Below are 14,453 nucleotides of genomic sequence, written 5' to 3' on the forward strand. Positions count from 1 at the left end.
CTAAATGAAAATTCGGAGGGAAAGAAAAGAGTTTTCTGGGCTAGAATAACACCACCCCTGTGGGGGTATGTATCTTGGTGTTATGGAGAACTTGGGAAAAGAATACACTTTTCTTTATCTAGCAAGGAAGAGGTGGGTAAGAAGAGACTCTGTTTTGTCCCACAACGGTCACCATCTGGCTGCATGGCTACGGCCTCATCGCACTGGTTTCTGGGAGTTGTAGTTTCGACCTGAGCGAGGCGGCATGGCGGCTCCCATCGTAGGGGGTTGTGGGGCCGCCATGGCCTTGGCGCAGAGATTCCGAGCCACCAGGGCGCTGTTCCCTGCACCTGCCTCTGTCGCCTGCGGTAAGTGTAGCAGGACTTGAGTCCTGGGGGTCGCGAGGGCCATGCTGGGGTGAGGTGTGCAGGGGCGACTTGGTTGTTGGTCTGCGGGTTGGAAAAGAATGCCGGGCTCTGCCTGTCTGGACACAATATCTTTTTATGTCTGCTTCCTAGAGATCCGCGCGGGGCCCGGCAGGCAGCAGAGCACTGGGCCTTCCCAGCCTGGCGAGTTCCGGCCGCCCCCGAAACCCGTCATCGTGGACAAGCGCCGACCCCCGGAGCAGGACAGGAGGTGAGGCCACCCTGGGCGAGAGGCGGATTCCCTTTGGAGGTCTGGCTGGCCAACCCGGCCCGGAACTCCCATTGCACGTGCGTGTGTGCAGCCTGCCTGGGTCCGTCTACCTAGAGTGCGCCCAGCTCAGTTCCGACTTCATCGCTTCTCCCCAAGCCAGCATGAACTTCTTTTTCTTAAGTAAAATTCTGGTTCACTTAAATCGACATGTAACCTTGGAGGTACATGTAAACTTAAAAGTAAGATTTATAGAAAGTGTTTATGCGGTGTGAAATCCTTTTTAAAAGCCTCCTTTTTAGGAGGAAAAACTTGGTGTTACTAGAGGCTTTCTGAAGGGGCTGTATGTTGTTTAGATTATCTCTATTATTTATTTTTTAAAGACATTTAAAATATTCTGTAGTTCTAAATTGAAATAAACTTGGATTTAGGGAACTTGGCAATTCAGAAAAAGATTTTCTTATAATTTTTTTTTTTTTTTAAAGTAGAAAAAGGAATTTCTTAGTGGGCCAGCACTTAATAAAATTCATTTAAGGATGTAAACTATATACTCGGAGCAATTTGGTGAAATTTAGTAAATTTGAAGTTGTGTATAACTTTCTACCTAGAAGGCACACAACTTAAAAATACTCTAACACATATGTACAAGAAAACATGTACAAGAATGAACATGGCATTACTGTAACAGACTAAAAATCAGAGGTGGCCTAGATATCCATCAGAAGGTGAATAGGCAAATATAATCATTCATTGGAACTGGAATATTGCATAGTAGTGAAAAATTGGATGAACAAGAGCAAACTCAACACATAGATTAATTCCACAAACATGATTTGTGTAAAAAGCAACCTTTAGAATAATTGATATAGCATAGTACCATTTTTATAAAGTTTAAAACCATGTTAAACATTAATATATATTGCCCAGACATACATGCATATGTAAAGTATTAAGAAATGTAAAGGGGACTTACTTAATCAAACCTAATGCAATAGTGGCATGTGTTGACATTATTACAATGTGCCTCCTAACGTGACAGAACACAACACTGCCATCATTTCCTTGTAATATTCTTACCAAAAATGCTTAACCTCAGTCTAGGCATGTGAAGAAAAAAATCCAGGATCCATTAATGGTCTATAATATAGCCGACCTTGACTCCTTTTCTCTCTTTTTAAAAATCCCCCCCCCCCCCACACACACACACCCCAGGGCCTTGCAAATGCTAGGCAAGGGCTTTACCAACTGAGCTACATCCCTACCCTGGCTTTGACTTTTCAAAAGAGTCAATGTTAACAGAAATACAAAACTGGGGAATACCAGTTTGAGACTCACAGACACATATAATGTGTAAAGCTTGATTATATTTTGAATTAGGCAACAAATATAAAAGTTCTTTCCATGATAATTAAATACATTTGAGTATAAACTATATATTAGAATACATTATTGAATTAATGCTAATTTTCTTAGGTGTCCTAAAAGTATTGTGATAATGTGGAGTAAGTCCTTGACCTTCTCAATTATTGAGAACAATATGCTGCTATTTGATATTTTCAAATGTCTAGGAAAAAATATGCACATGTAAAGCAAGTATAGCAACATTTTAGCAGTTGGTAAAGGTACATGAAGAATTTACGGTGTATTATATCAACTTTGGTTGGTTTGAAAATTTTCAGTTGAAAATTGAAAAAAAATGAAAAAATTTATGGGAATAATAACCAGATTTACAATAGTAGAGTAGGAGGGATGCTCAGGAGCTTTAACTGCATTGATAATTTATTTAAGATGGGTAAATATTAATTTTAATGTCATTTATGCCTTTTCTATATATGAAATATTTCAAAACAAGTTTGAAATCAGTTAAGAAAATAGGAATATTATTTTTAAAGTCAGTTTGTAATTGGTGTTTTATATGTTTATATTTTTCAACATAATTTATTGTTACAACTTAATGTGAGGCTTCTGGTTATAGACATAGGCTTTGGAGATTGACAGACATGTTTACATTTAAATATTAACTTGATACATTTATAATTAATATAATAATGGATCAGTTACTTATCTTATTCAAGTTTCAGTATCTTCATCTTTAAAAAGGAATTGATGACACTAAACTCATCTAGTGACTAAAAAGATTAATTTATGCTACCGTGTTAGTCAGCTTTCTGTTGCTGTGACAAAACATCTGAGATAATTAATTTAAAGAAGGAAAGATTTATTTTGGCTCGTGGTTTCAGAAGTTTCAGTCCACTGTTAGGATGTGTCCTTGTTGCTTTCAGCCTGTAGCACAGTACTTCATGGAAGGATTGTGTGGCAAAAAAATACCCTGCTTATTTCATGGTAGCTAGGGTCCAAAATAACCCTTAGAGACATGCCTCCACTGACCTGACTTCCTTCTACTGGGCCTCACCTAAAGACTCCACTACTTCCTGAAAGCACCAACCAAACCTTTAGCATATGAGTCTTTGGGGGTTACAGTTAACAACCAAACTATATCAGCTACTTAGATGTTTTATAAAACTTTTTAACAAAATTCTGGGTGAGTATTCAGGAATTGTTAGCTATTTTTATGAGCATTAACAACAGTTTTAGAAACCACAGTTTTAGAAATAATATTGCCTTCCAAATTTAGGGAGTGAAAAATAAAATATGTCGATACCATATTCTTCCATTTCTTTATAAAGCAACAGTAGTTTTTCTTCTAGTCTTGTAAGTTTGCTTTTGATTCATTATTTTTTTAATTTATATTTTTCACAGGTTCTTGAGTCCTGAATTTATTCCCCCAAGGGGAAGAACAAATCCTCTGAAATTTCAAATAGAAAGAAGAGATATGTTAGAAAGGAGGAAAGTACTCCACATTCCAGAGTTCTATGTTGGTCAGTAAGTGCTGGATGCCTTTATTCTCAGTAGTTGGAAGGTTAGTTTTCCTTAGTGCAAAGAACACTATTCTTCACATAATGGGATTTTGCCCTTAGGAGGTACTTATTCCTAATGTTTTATTAAAATGTTTAGGAAGGTAACTTACCTAGAACTCTTATTTGTTTCTGCATCTCATATACAAGTTCACTGCTCTTTTGAATTGGTAGGAAGCATACTACGTGTTACCACAGCTGACCCATATGCCAGTGGAAAAATCAGCCAGTTTCTGGGGATTTGCATCCAGAGATCAGGAAAAGGACTTGGGGCTACTTTTATTCTTAGGAATACTATTGAAGGACAAGGTAAGCTGAATTTTATTATTTTAATTGTCTAGAAAATGTAAGGATTCCTTTTTACTTTCTGCTTCCTGGAACAAGACATCTGAAATTTAAAAGTGAATTGGTGGGGGTTGGGGGTGAGGGGCATGAGGAAAGATAAGGAACCTCTGGCCTTAGAATGGATCAGGAATTGTGAATTGTGGTTACAGCCTACATACATTTGGTGTTCTGCTTTTTCTTGATGCTTCCTTTATAATAGGGACAACAGCCATTAGAAGTAGACTCACTATAGCAACATGAGGGGAGGAAACAAGTGACTGTAAAGCAGTGTAGTGATATTCCTTTTAGGAGCAAATAACCTATGAGAACATGAAGACAGACATAACAGTGTTCTTATGAATTACTTGGTCCCAAAATTAATGTTCTCATTTTGCTTTACATTATGACAGAAAACAGTCACCACAATTATTACCGTTTTATAAACCTTGGAGGCATTTAAAGCAGGCAAAATTGTGTTGTATACTATGCATAATAAGGTAGAAGAACACATAAAATTCTAGGAAGATTATGAATTTAAATGGCAGGACAAGTAAAGTTTTTGTACTTAAAAGTGCCAGTGGTGAAGTATTATATTCAGAGAAGCTGATAACATGAGAGGGTTGCTGTCTTGTTTATTCTTTAATGACTGGTGGGGTTGTACACATAGGAATTCAGCAGGACTTGATGGATTACAGATACTGGTACCTTCCATCAAGTCATGTTCTTGAAATGTTTTTTGATTGTTTTTTTGTTGGTTTTTTTTTGTTGTTGTTGTTTTGTTTTTGGTATTGGGGACTGAACTCAGGGGTACTTTATCACTGAGCTACATCAGCAGCCCTTTTCAGTTTTTATTTTGAGACAGAGTCTCACTAAGTTGCTTGGGGCCTTGTTAAATTGCTGAGGCTGTCCCTCCAACTTGCAGTTGATTCTCCCATCTCAGCCTTCTGTTATTCACCCACCACACCTAGCTTAAAGTCTTATAATAGAAATAAACATAAGTGTGAGCTGACAGAAGGGTTTGATTTTCTTCTCAAAGATTAAAATGTTAGTAGTTTTTTTTTTTCCTCACAGTGTTCTAGTTAACCAGTTGTTGAGATACTGTACATGAAATACTGGACATAGAGCACTCAAAAAGAATTAGCTCCCTCTTGCCATTCTCTAAAACATGTCTGACTGTTATAATCAGCCTTGACCTTTCCCTTCAATGCTCCCTGAAGTAGTAGTTCCTTCTAGCCCGGTGGCTTTATGTACCATCCCCTAATTCCCACACTGGTATCTCCATTACTGATCCTTTTTAGTTCTAGATGTGCACATGCAGCTGCCCCTTCAGCTCTCCATCTGAATGTCTTGTGTGCATAAATCAGTTTGAATACAGAGCTCCTTATTTCCCCTTGGAGTGTTCCTCTTGCACTCTTTTCTCTTTCTGTAAATGGTACCGCTGCCCACATATTTACTTAAACCAAAACCTAGGTGCTATTTTTATTCTCTTTTACGTATTCAGTCAGTAAGTTTTCTTGACTCAGTCTCCAAAATATATATCATCATTTTGTCTGTTTCTCCCTCTTCATTGCAACCACAATTATCCATGTCACCATCATTTCCTGACTGCAGTTGTGCAGTCTCTAGTTTACATTCCTGGTTATCTTAACCTGTTTGTGCTGCTATAACAAAATGCCCAGACTGTGTAATTTACAAAGAACAGAAATTTATTTCTCATGGATCTGGAGACTGGGAAATCTATGATCAGAATACTGGCAGGTTCTGGATTAGGAAGGCCCCGTTCCCTGGCTTCCAAGATGGCACCTTGTTGATGTATCTCCGGAGTAGACAAATGTTGGGTCCTTACCTCGTAAAAGGTAAAAGAGTAAAATAGGCCTAAGTTAGTTCCATCTAGCCCATTTATAAGGTACTATTACAAAAGGCCCCACTTCTTAATACCACTCCAGTCAAGATTTTCAACAAGAATTTTTGAGGGGCCTACCGTTCTTTGCTTACCAAGTTATTTGCTCCAGCCAAATGGGCCCTTCCCTGTTTTTACCAACATGACAAGTTTTTAATACCCTAGGGCTTTCGTATTTTGTTCTTTTTGCCTGGAGCCTTCTTGGACCTTTATACCATCAATTCAAATTCATCTTCTCAGAGAGGCTTTCCCTGATTGCTTTTTTTAAAGTTGTCCCTCCTAGTCACAGTTCATCACCCTGTCTTGTCTTCCTTGCATGAAATTACCTTGTTGGCTTGTTTCTTTATTTTTCATCACCCTTTAGTGTGTAAACTTTATGAGAGAAGAGGATCTTACCTGTTTGATTTGCTATAGGTGCAGCTTCTAGATATTGACTGGAACAGAAATGGTGTACAGTAAATATTGGATTGAATCCTGATGCTAATGTTGATCGTATATAATAGGATTCATATTTCTTTTGGAATTATTTCAGAAAATATTAGTGTTTGTTAATACAGATGGCATAACTAAAAGATTATTTGTGGTTAACTTGACATACTCAAAGCTGTTCCTAGCTTGTTTCACTGGAAATTTTCTGATTAAAGAAAAAGTCCTTCCTTAAGAGAGGCTTCTAAACCAAACTTAACATTTACTCTTTAAGATCACTAATGTTACTACTCTTGATATTGATGATTAATTTTTAATCAGATAGTTGGGAAATGAACAAGAACATGACAGAGATTGCATTTACTCAGACTTTCTATAAATTAATGCATGTTATCAGAAGTGAGCAGATTTGTGACAACATATTTATAGAAAATTTTTTTCTTTAGATTTTAGTATTATTCAGGTTTTCTCACTTTTTTCTATGTTCTTTCTATCTCACGTTTTATTTAAATGGATTTTAATTAATTTCCTTTTTTTTTTTGGTACTAGGGACTGAACCCAGGGGTGGGCATTTAACTGCCAAGTCACACATACCTGTAGCCTATTTTTATTTTTTATTTTGGTACAGGGTCTCACTAAATTGTTTAGGGCCTCCCTAAGTTGCTGAGGATGGCCTCGAATTTGTGATCCTCTTGCCCCAGCCTCCTGTGTCACTGGGATTATAGGCATTCTCCCCGTACCCAGCCTCAATATTCTTCATTTTAAAAATTACAAATTTATGTCACATTTCCTACATGCAAAACCTTGTGCTAGTTCCTTATGAAATAGCTTTTACTGTAGTGTGCAGCATTTGCAGGAATCGTGATTTAGATTCTAAGAATGTTTTCTTTTTAGGTGTTGAGATTTGCTTTGAACTGTATAATCCTCGAATCCATGAGATCCAAGTGATCAAATTAGAGAAACGGCTGGATGATAGTTTGCTTTACTTACGAGATGCCCTTCCTGAATACAGCACTTTTGATATGAATATGAAGCCAGTAACACCAGAGTCTAGCAAAGAAATTCCTGTTAATACGGTATGTGGTGTACATTTGGAACTGAAAGTAAAATAAGAAAGAATAAAATAAGAATCATCTTAATGAAAACTTTGAAGAATTTTTGTGTATGTATTAGTCTAATGCTTTTTTTTTTCCTTATCTTACTTAGCTGAAAGTAAAAATGAAGCCTAAGCCTTGGTCCAAACGCTGGGAACGTCCAAATTTTAATATTAAAGGAATCAGATTTGATCTTTGTTTAACTGAAGAACAAATGAAAGAAGCTCAGAAGTGGAGTCAACCATGGCTTGAGTTTGATATGATGAGGGAATATGATACTTCAAAAATTGAAGCTGCAATATGGAAAGAAATCGAAGCATCAAAAAAGTCCTGATTCTGAGAGAGCATTTGGTTACTTGCTAAAGATGTATTGGTTGTCAGAGGATTTATTTTAAATCCAATTTAATGTCATTTATAATAAATAGTCATTAAATTAACTAAGCATTTATTATTTTATTATTACTTTAAAAAATAAAATTTGCACACCAGTTTATTACTCTAAAAAGAGAAAGGTATTTGTAAAATGACCCTGTGTTCATTTCTTTACTGGAAACAAAGCTACAGTGGAAGTCAAAGCAGTACCAGAATGTTCTTTAGTTAGCATGGAAGGGCAAGGGAAGTGGGTGTTGTTTTTTTTTTTTAATGGTGAAGTAAATCATTAGTACAGAATATTGTATGATTTAAGGAATAATAAAATGAGCATTCATGTACCCACCATTGAGTTAAGATATAGAGCATTTAGTAACACCTATGAAAGTTAAGACACGGGACATTTACTAAGAAACCTCCTGTTTTGTGTGCAGTCGTAGCCCACCTTCACTCAGGTGTATACACCATCCTGACTTGGTTAATTATTCCCTTGAATTTCTTTGAGTTTATTGCCTACATATATATTCCTAAACAAAATAGTTTTGAAAAACCTGTTAGCAGGATTTTGTGTAGGCAATATTATGTAATATTGCCATTGTAACAAAATTAAGGATTCAAGGAGAACATGACATTCTTTGTGTTGTAGTCTGGCTTCAGTTTCCCTGAGAGTTTACAAAAGCTACTTTGAAGAAGTTCATGGCTAAGGTTATAACTGGGTTTTGCTAACCAAAAGACTTAACCTCAGGCCATTTTGCGGGATTATAGTGTGGCCTGGGCAATTGATGTCCAGAAGAAATATGGTCAGAAGCAGCAAACCATATTTTCTGATTATCAGCGTCATGATGAATCAAACTCCAGCTCTTAGTCATACATCAAAACAATACTTATGTGGGCTGATACGAGTGTGTTTACTTCCATGTGAGCTGAGTATGGGTTGGAAAACTTTACTGTAGGTATTGCATATGGTAAAGACTAGCCTGTATATAATACAGTACTGTACTAACCTGGGTCTTGAAGGCAATCCTGCACCTGTCAGTTGAATCATGCTCAGATCTGCTCTTTAGTGCCCAGTTGTATTGGGCCTTTGGTATGTTGAATTGTTTTTGTCTACTAACTCATTTTGATGAAGCATATTCTTTCGTAGGTTCTAGAGAAAGTATCTGTGGACATAAAATTTTTAAGACCTTGTGTGTCTATATTTTTTTGTTACTTTGTAGAATTTTGTTTGATTGATTGATTGCAACACTGGGTATTGAATCCAGGGCCTTTGTACATGCTAGGCAAGCACTCTACCACAAAGCTACACCCCCAGCCTTTTTTATTTTTGAGAACAGGATCTTGCTGGGTTGCCTAAGCTGGTCACAAACTTACGACCCTTCTGCCTCTGCCTTCTGTGTATCTGGGATTACAGGTGTGCATCCTGTGCCTGGCTAGCATTTTAGATGGGAAATAATTTTCCTTCAGGATTTTGAAGGTACTGCCCCCCACTGTCCTGTTACCAGTGCTGTTGAGAAATACAAAGCCATTTTGATTTCTGCTCTGTGCATATGACATGAAAGCTTGTTATATTTTTGGGGTATAAAAGTCTAATTTTCACTGCTAGACTCATTTTGTTCATACATCGCTTTCCTAATTTTTTAGTTTTTGTCATGTTGTCATTTTCCTCTGAGCATATTTAAGATGATTGTTTAAAGTCTGTCCAGTAAGCTCAATGTCTGCTTCTTCAGGGATGGTTTCCACTTATTTTGTTCATTTGAACAGATCATACCTTCCTTCATCTTTACATGCCATGTGATTTTTGTTGTTGAAGACTGGGCATTTGAACATCTAATGTGGTTACTCTGGAAATCAGACATTCCCTCTTCCCTAGGGTTGACTTTGTTTTCACTATTGAAGGCTATAGTAGTCTTTCTTTTAGTCTATTTGATTAGTGATATTTTCAAACATTTTTCCCCTAAAGATTGTATTCCTTGCTGTCTATTTTCATTGAAAAGTCGGTTCCTTAGCTTGTTGACAGCATCTTGACAGTGTGACCAGGGACTACAGCTGCTAACTTTATGACCGCTGTCACACCAAGGAGGGGAGAGGGAATGGCAAGCCAAAAAATGTCATCATGAGTTCCTGTCATTTTAAAGTTGCTTTTTTCCTAATTTTTTTAAAACTGTTTTTTAGACGTCTAACAAAATTATGGCTGTTGCTGCTTGTCTTTCAATGTTTCTATAGGAGGACAAGAAATTGAATTTGCCTGTTCCACTATTTTGCTCAAGAGTGTGGCTTATAAATTATCCTTCAGTATTATGGGACAGTTATAACCTAAAAAGTAGTAACTCCCTGAGTCTTTTGTACAAATTAAAGAATTCAAAAGGTTAGAGGTCTCGTCTATTAGAAGGACGAGAAAAACAATACATAGTCATATCTGGTATCCACACCTACTACAGTGTAAATGCTATGAAAATAATTGTTATGTCATACTTAGGGAATAATGCAAGGAAAAACAAGTGTACATGTTTAAAACAGATGCTCGCTTATTTATATATTTACTTATGGCACTGGGGATTGAATTCAGGGTGCTCTGAGAAGACCCCAAGCTCTTTTTAAAACACGTTAAAAATTTTGTTCTTTTTAGATATATGTGACGGTGGAGTGTATTTTGACATATTATACATACATGGAGTATAACTTTCCATTCTTGAGGTACATGATGTGGAGTTATACTGGTCGTGTGTTCATAGACGAACATAGGAAAGTTATGTCACATTCATTCTGTCTTTCCTATTCTCATCCCCCTCCCCTTCATTCCTCTTTGTTTAATCCAATGAACTTCTATTCTTCCCTCCCCCCACCCCCCCTTATTGTGTGTTAGCATACACGTACCAGAACATTTGGCCTTTGGTTTGTTGGGGTTGGCTTATTTCACTAGCATGATAGTCTCCACTTTTATCCATTTACCATATACTGATTTTAAGTTCTTTGTGTATATCAAGGAGTGGGATAACTGGGTCAAATGTGGTTCTATTCCAAGTTTTCTGAGGAATCTCCATACTGCTTTCCAGAGTGGTTGCACCAATTTGCAGTCCCACCAACAATGTATGGGTGTACCTTTTCCCCCACATCCTCACTAAAATTTATTGTTACTTGTATTCTTGATAATTGCCATTCTGATTGGAGTAAGATGGAATCTCAGTGTAGTTTTAATTTGCATTTCTCTAATTGCTAGAGATATTGAACATTTTTTCATATATTGACCATTTGTATTCTGTGAAGTGCCTGTTCAGTTCCTTTGCCTATTTATTGATTAGGTTATTTGGTTTTTGGTGTTAAATTTTTTGAGTTCCTTATGTATCCTGGAAATTAATGCTCTATTAGATGCAGGTAGAAGAGATTTTTCTCCCATTCTCTTCACATTCTTGATTGCTTCCTTTGCTGTGAAGATTTTCAGTTTGAATTCATCCTGTTTGTTGACTCTTGATTTTACTTCTTGTGCTTTAGGAATCTTGTTGAGGAAGTCAGTTCCTAAGCTGACACGATGGAAAGTTGGGCCTTCATTTTTTAGTAGGTGCAGGGTCTATGGTCTAATGCCTAGGGCCTTGATCCACTTGAGTTTTGTGCATTGAGGTTTAATTTCATTCTGCTACATATAGATTTACAGTTTTCTCAGTACCTTTGTCTAATATGAGATAACTATATTTATGTGGGTTTGTTTTTGTGTCTTCATTGGTCACATCTGTTTTGGTGCCAATACCAGGCCATTTTTGTTATTATAGCTCTGTAGTATAATATAAGGTCTGGAATTGTGATGCCTTCTGTTTTACTTTTTGTGCTAATGATTACTCTGGCTATTCTGGGCCTCTTATTTTTCCAAATGAATTTTGTGACTGCTTTTTGTGTTTCTGTGAATAACGTCATTGGAATTTTAATAGGAATTACATTAAATCTGTATAACACTTTTGGTAGTATGGCCATTTTGACAATACTAATTTTGCCTATTCAAGAGTGTGGAAGCTCTTCTAAGGTATTCTTCAATTACTTTCTTTAATGTTCTGTAGTTTTTATCATAGAGGTCTTTCACCTATTTTGTTAGATTGATTCCCAAATATTTTATTTTTTTGAGGCTATTGTGAATGGGATAGTTTTCCTAATTTCATTCATTTGAGTCATCATTGACGTAAACAATTGATTTATGGGTGTTAATTTTGTATCCTGCTACTTTGCTGAATTCATTTATGAGTTCTAGGAGTTTTTCTGGTGGAGTTTTTTTGGGTCTTCTAACTATAGAATCATGTTGATGGCAAAGAGGGATAGTTTGAGTTCTTTTCCTATTCATATCCTTTTATTTATTTATTTATTTTTTGCCTAACTGCTCTGGTTTATCTTCTGCTTTTTTTTTTTTTTTTTAAACTTTGAAACAAGGTCTTCCTAAGTTCCAGAAGCTAGCCTTGAATTTGTGATCTTCCTGTCTCAGCCTCCTCAGGATGATTTCTTAAAGAAATTTTTCTGATCTGTCGTTGGTTGAAACCATGGGTAGTAGAACCTGTGGATATAGAGGGCTGAGCACATCTAAATTTTAATTTTTTAGGAATAGGCTCTTTTAAGCCCACTTAGCAAGGCGTCTTTGTGCTGGACACTGCAAGGCATTTCATGTCTCAATGTTTACAACTTGTGAGATAGGTGAGTTATTTACAGTTGTTAGCTTTAAAGAGCACATCTAAAATAAAACTCAGAAATATCTGAGAACTCTTTAAAAACCATTTTTAAAAAAGTGTTGAGATTAATTATATCAGAATCTATGGGAAGATGCAAGTGGGTATTGATATTTTTGAAAGTTCTTCATGTGATTGTAATGTTCTGCTAGGTTTGAGAGCCACTGCACTTAAACATCCCGCCTGCTGTATAAACAGCAGAATGGAAGCTAAGTTCAAGGTTGGTCATTTTGCTCCATGTTAGTTAATTGACCAAAACGCCCAGGGAATGTATTCAACCAAGGCATCAGTGACCAATTGTTGGGGGCTGTGCCATGTGGGCTGCGCCGGGATGGCGCCTGGCAGCCAGCCGCAGGTTGCTTTGATAACATTGGCAGTGAGGAGGTTGAGTAACATAAGCACACCCCGGTGATTTATCATTGGCCGTATTCAATTAAGTCCATGCACACAACGCGTGTACAGGTGTTCCCAAGTGCTCTTGCTCTGGCCTGCTCGTTTTGACCTTTGCCTGTGATGGGGCAGCTGGCTCCTCACCTGATCTCAACTGGTGTGGCCCCACCCTCTGCCTCCTGGAGGGAATATAAGCGGGCAGTAGGCAGAGGGCAAAAAGCAGCAGCTAGCAGGGAAAAGAAGCAGCAAGCAGTAAGCAGCAGGCAGTGGCAGAAGACAGATCGTAGAGCGGAGAACTTAGAACACACCTTTAGGTCATAGATCACAGATAGATAGCACCTCCTTCACAGGATGCGGGACCTACCTCTAAGAAGCAGCAGCAGAACTCTAAGAAGAAATAGATCTCTGATAAGTGTAGAAGCCTCTCTCTCTAAAAACTTCCTTAAAAGCAAAGTCTCTCTTCCTCTAAGCAGTCTCTCTTCCTCTCAAAGCCTCTTTTCATCTCAAATCAAGCAAGCTTTTCTTCCTCAATAAGCTAGGGAATGAGCAAGCAAGCAAGAAAGTAGCACAGGAATAGAAGTAGTTTATTTCTAGTCCACCTCCAAAAAATACCCGCGCAATTGTTGCTGCAGGGGGTATCTGTGGAATTGTTCCCACGGGCAGTGACAACCAACTTTACCTGCTTTACCCAGGACCTTCCCAGTTTTAGCACTGGAGGTTCTTTGTCTTAGGAAATCCCTCAGTCCTGGTTGAACCAGGATGGCTGCTGGGACTACAAAGCAGTTTTTTGTGGAATTTATCTGTTACAACGTTTGACTCTTTAAACATCCTAAATGTGCTTCTAAAAATTAGAGCACAACAGAGGTTTAATGTGCATTTAATGACCTATTTTCAAGTTTGCTTATTTTTTTCATGCAATTCAAATATACTAAGAACTCTACTTGTTTTCATTTCAGCTATTGTAGTTAACTCCTACACTTCTGTTTTGTTCCTTTTTAAAAAACAATTTCTCATTGTTAATACAAAGAGATAATGTTTCTCTTTGTTCTCTATTTGATACAATGCTATTATCTTCCTTTCTTAATCTGAGTTTCATTTAGTTCTGTGAATGTTTGCAACAGTCAGTCTTTTTCTGATACATCTGTCCGGGTTGCTCTGACAGGTCTTTGTGGTGCCTGCTTTTCTACTGGCATTTGGGTCATATTTTCCTGTTTCTTTCCATGCCTCTTTGTATGGCAAGTCAAGGTTTAACCTCAATAAGAACTGATGATTTATCTTCCAAAGTAGTTACTCCATTTTTCACTTTGTCAATATATGTGGCGGGCGAGACCCGGGGCCCAGGGTTATGCCACGTGCATCTAAAGATGGCGACTGGCAGAGCGCAAAAGGCGTCCTGATTATGCCTGGAGAGAGGCAGGAAGCGTTTACAGTTGGCTGTATGATAATCAGTTCAGCGTGGACAGATATACTTTACATGTATGCTTGAGCGAGTGATCGCTTGACCTTTAACAGGATTGGATGGACATATCTGGTTACAATTGCTTATATATTGAAGGTGTTATCTGAATAAAGTGGAAGCTGCTTCATGAACTTCTGAAGAGTACGTGTCTTTTGTCCCGCTGGTCGGGCAGAAAGAGCAAGAAGCGGCTCCAGCGGCTTGAAGCAACCCAGGCTAAGAAGCGGCAGTTTTCGGTAAATATATGAGTTCACATTGTCTTTTTTC

General features: G+C 37.5%; 1 protein-coding gene across 1 annotated transcript; it reads left to right on the top strand.

Annotated features, from left to right (window-relative positions):
* Positions 1-224: 224 nt before the first annotated feature.
* On the top strand, positions 225-7,708 carry MRPL19 (mitochondrial ribosomal protein L19). Its single transcript, XM_079110437.1, has 6 exons — positions 225-347; positions 498-615; positions 3,373-3,491; positions 3,702-3,836; positions 7,072-7,253; positions 7,384-7,708. The coding sequence occupies exons 1-6, from the start codon at positions 245-247 to the stop codon at positions 7,603-7,605; spliced, it is 879 nt and encodes a 292-aa protein (XP_078966563.1). The 5' UTR covers positions 225-244; the 3' UTR covers positions 7,606-7,708.
* Positions 7,709-14,453: the final 6,745 nt, after the last annotated feature.

The sequence above is a fragment of the Sciurus vulgaris genome (assembly GCF_902686455.1).
Source record: "Sciurus vulgaris genome assembly, chromosome: 14".
In the NCBI taxonomy this organism is placed as follows: Eukaryota; Metazoa; Chordata; class Mammalia; order Rodentia; family Sciuridae; genus Sciurus; species Sciurus vulgaris.

Coding starts and splice junctions, on each gene's coding strand:
- MRPL19 (XM_079110437.1), top strand. CDS start 245: ATGGCGGCTCCCATCGTAGGGGGTTGTGGGGCCGCCATGGCCTTGGCG. Junction 616..3,372: donor CCCCCGGAGCAGGACAGGAG/GTGAGGCCACCC, acceptor TATTTTTCACAG/GTTCTTGAGTCCTGAATTTA. Junction 7,254..7,383: donor AAGAAATTCCTGTTAATACG/GTATGTGGTGTA, acceptor TATCTTACTTAG/CTGAAAGTAAAAATGAAGCC.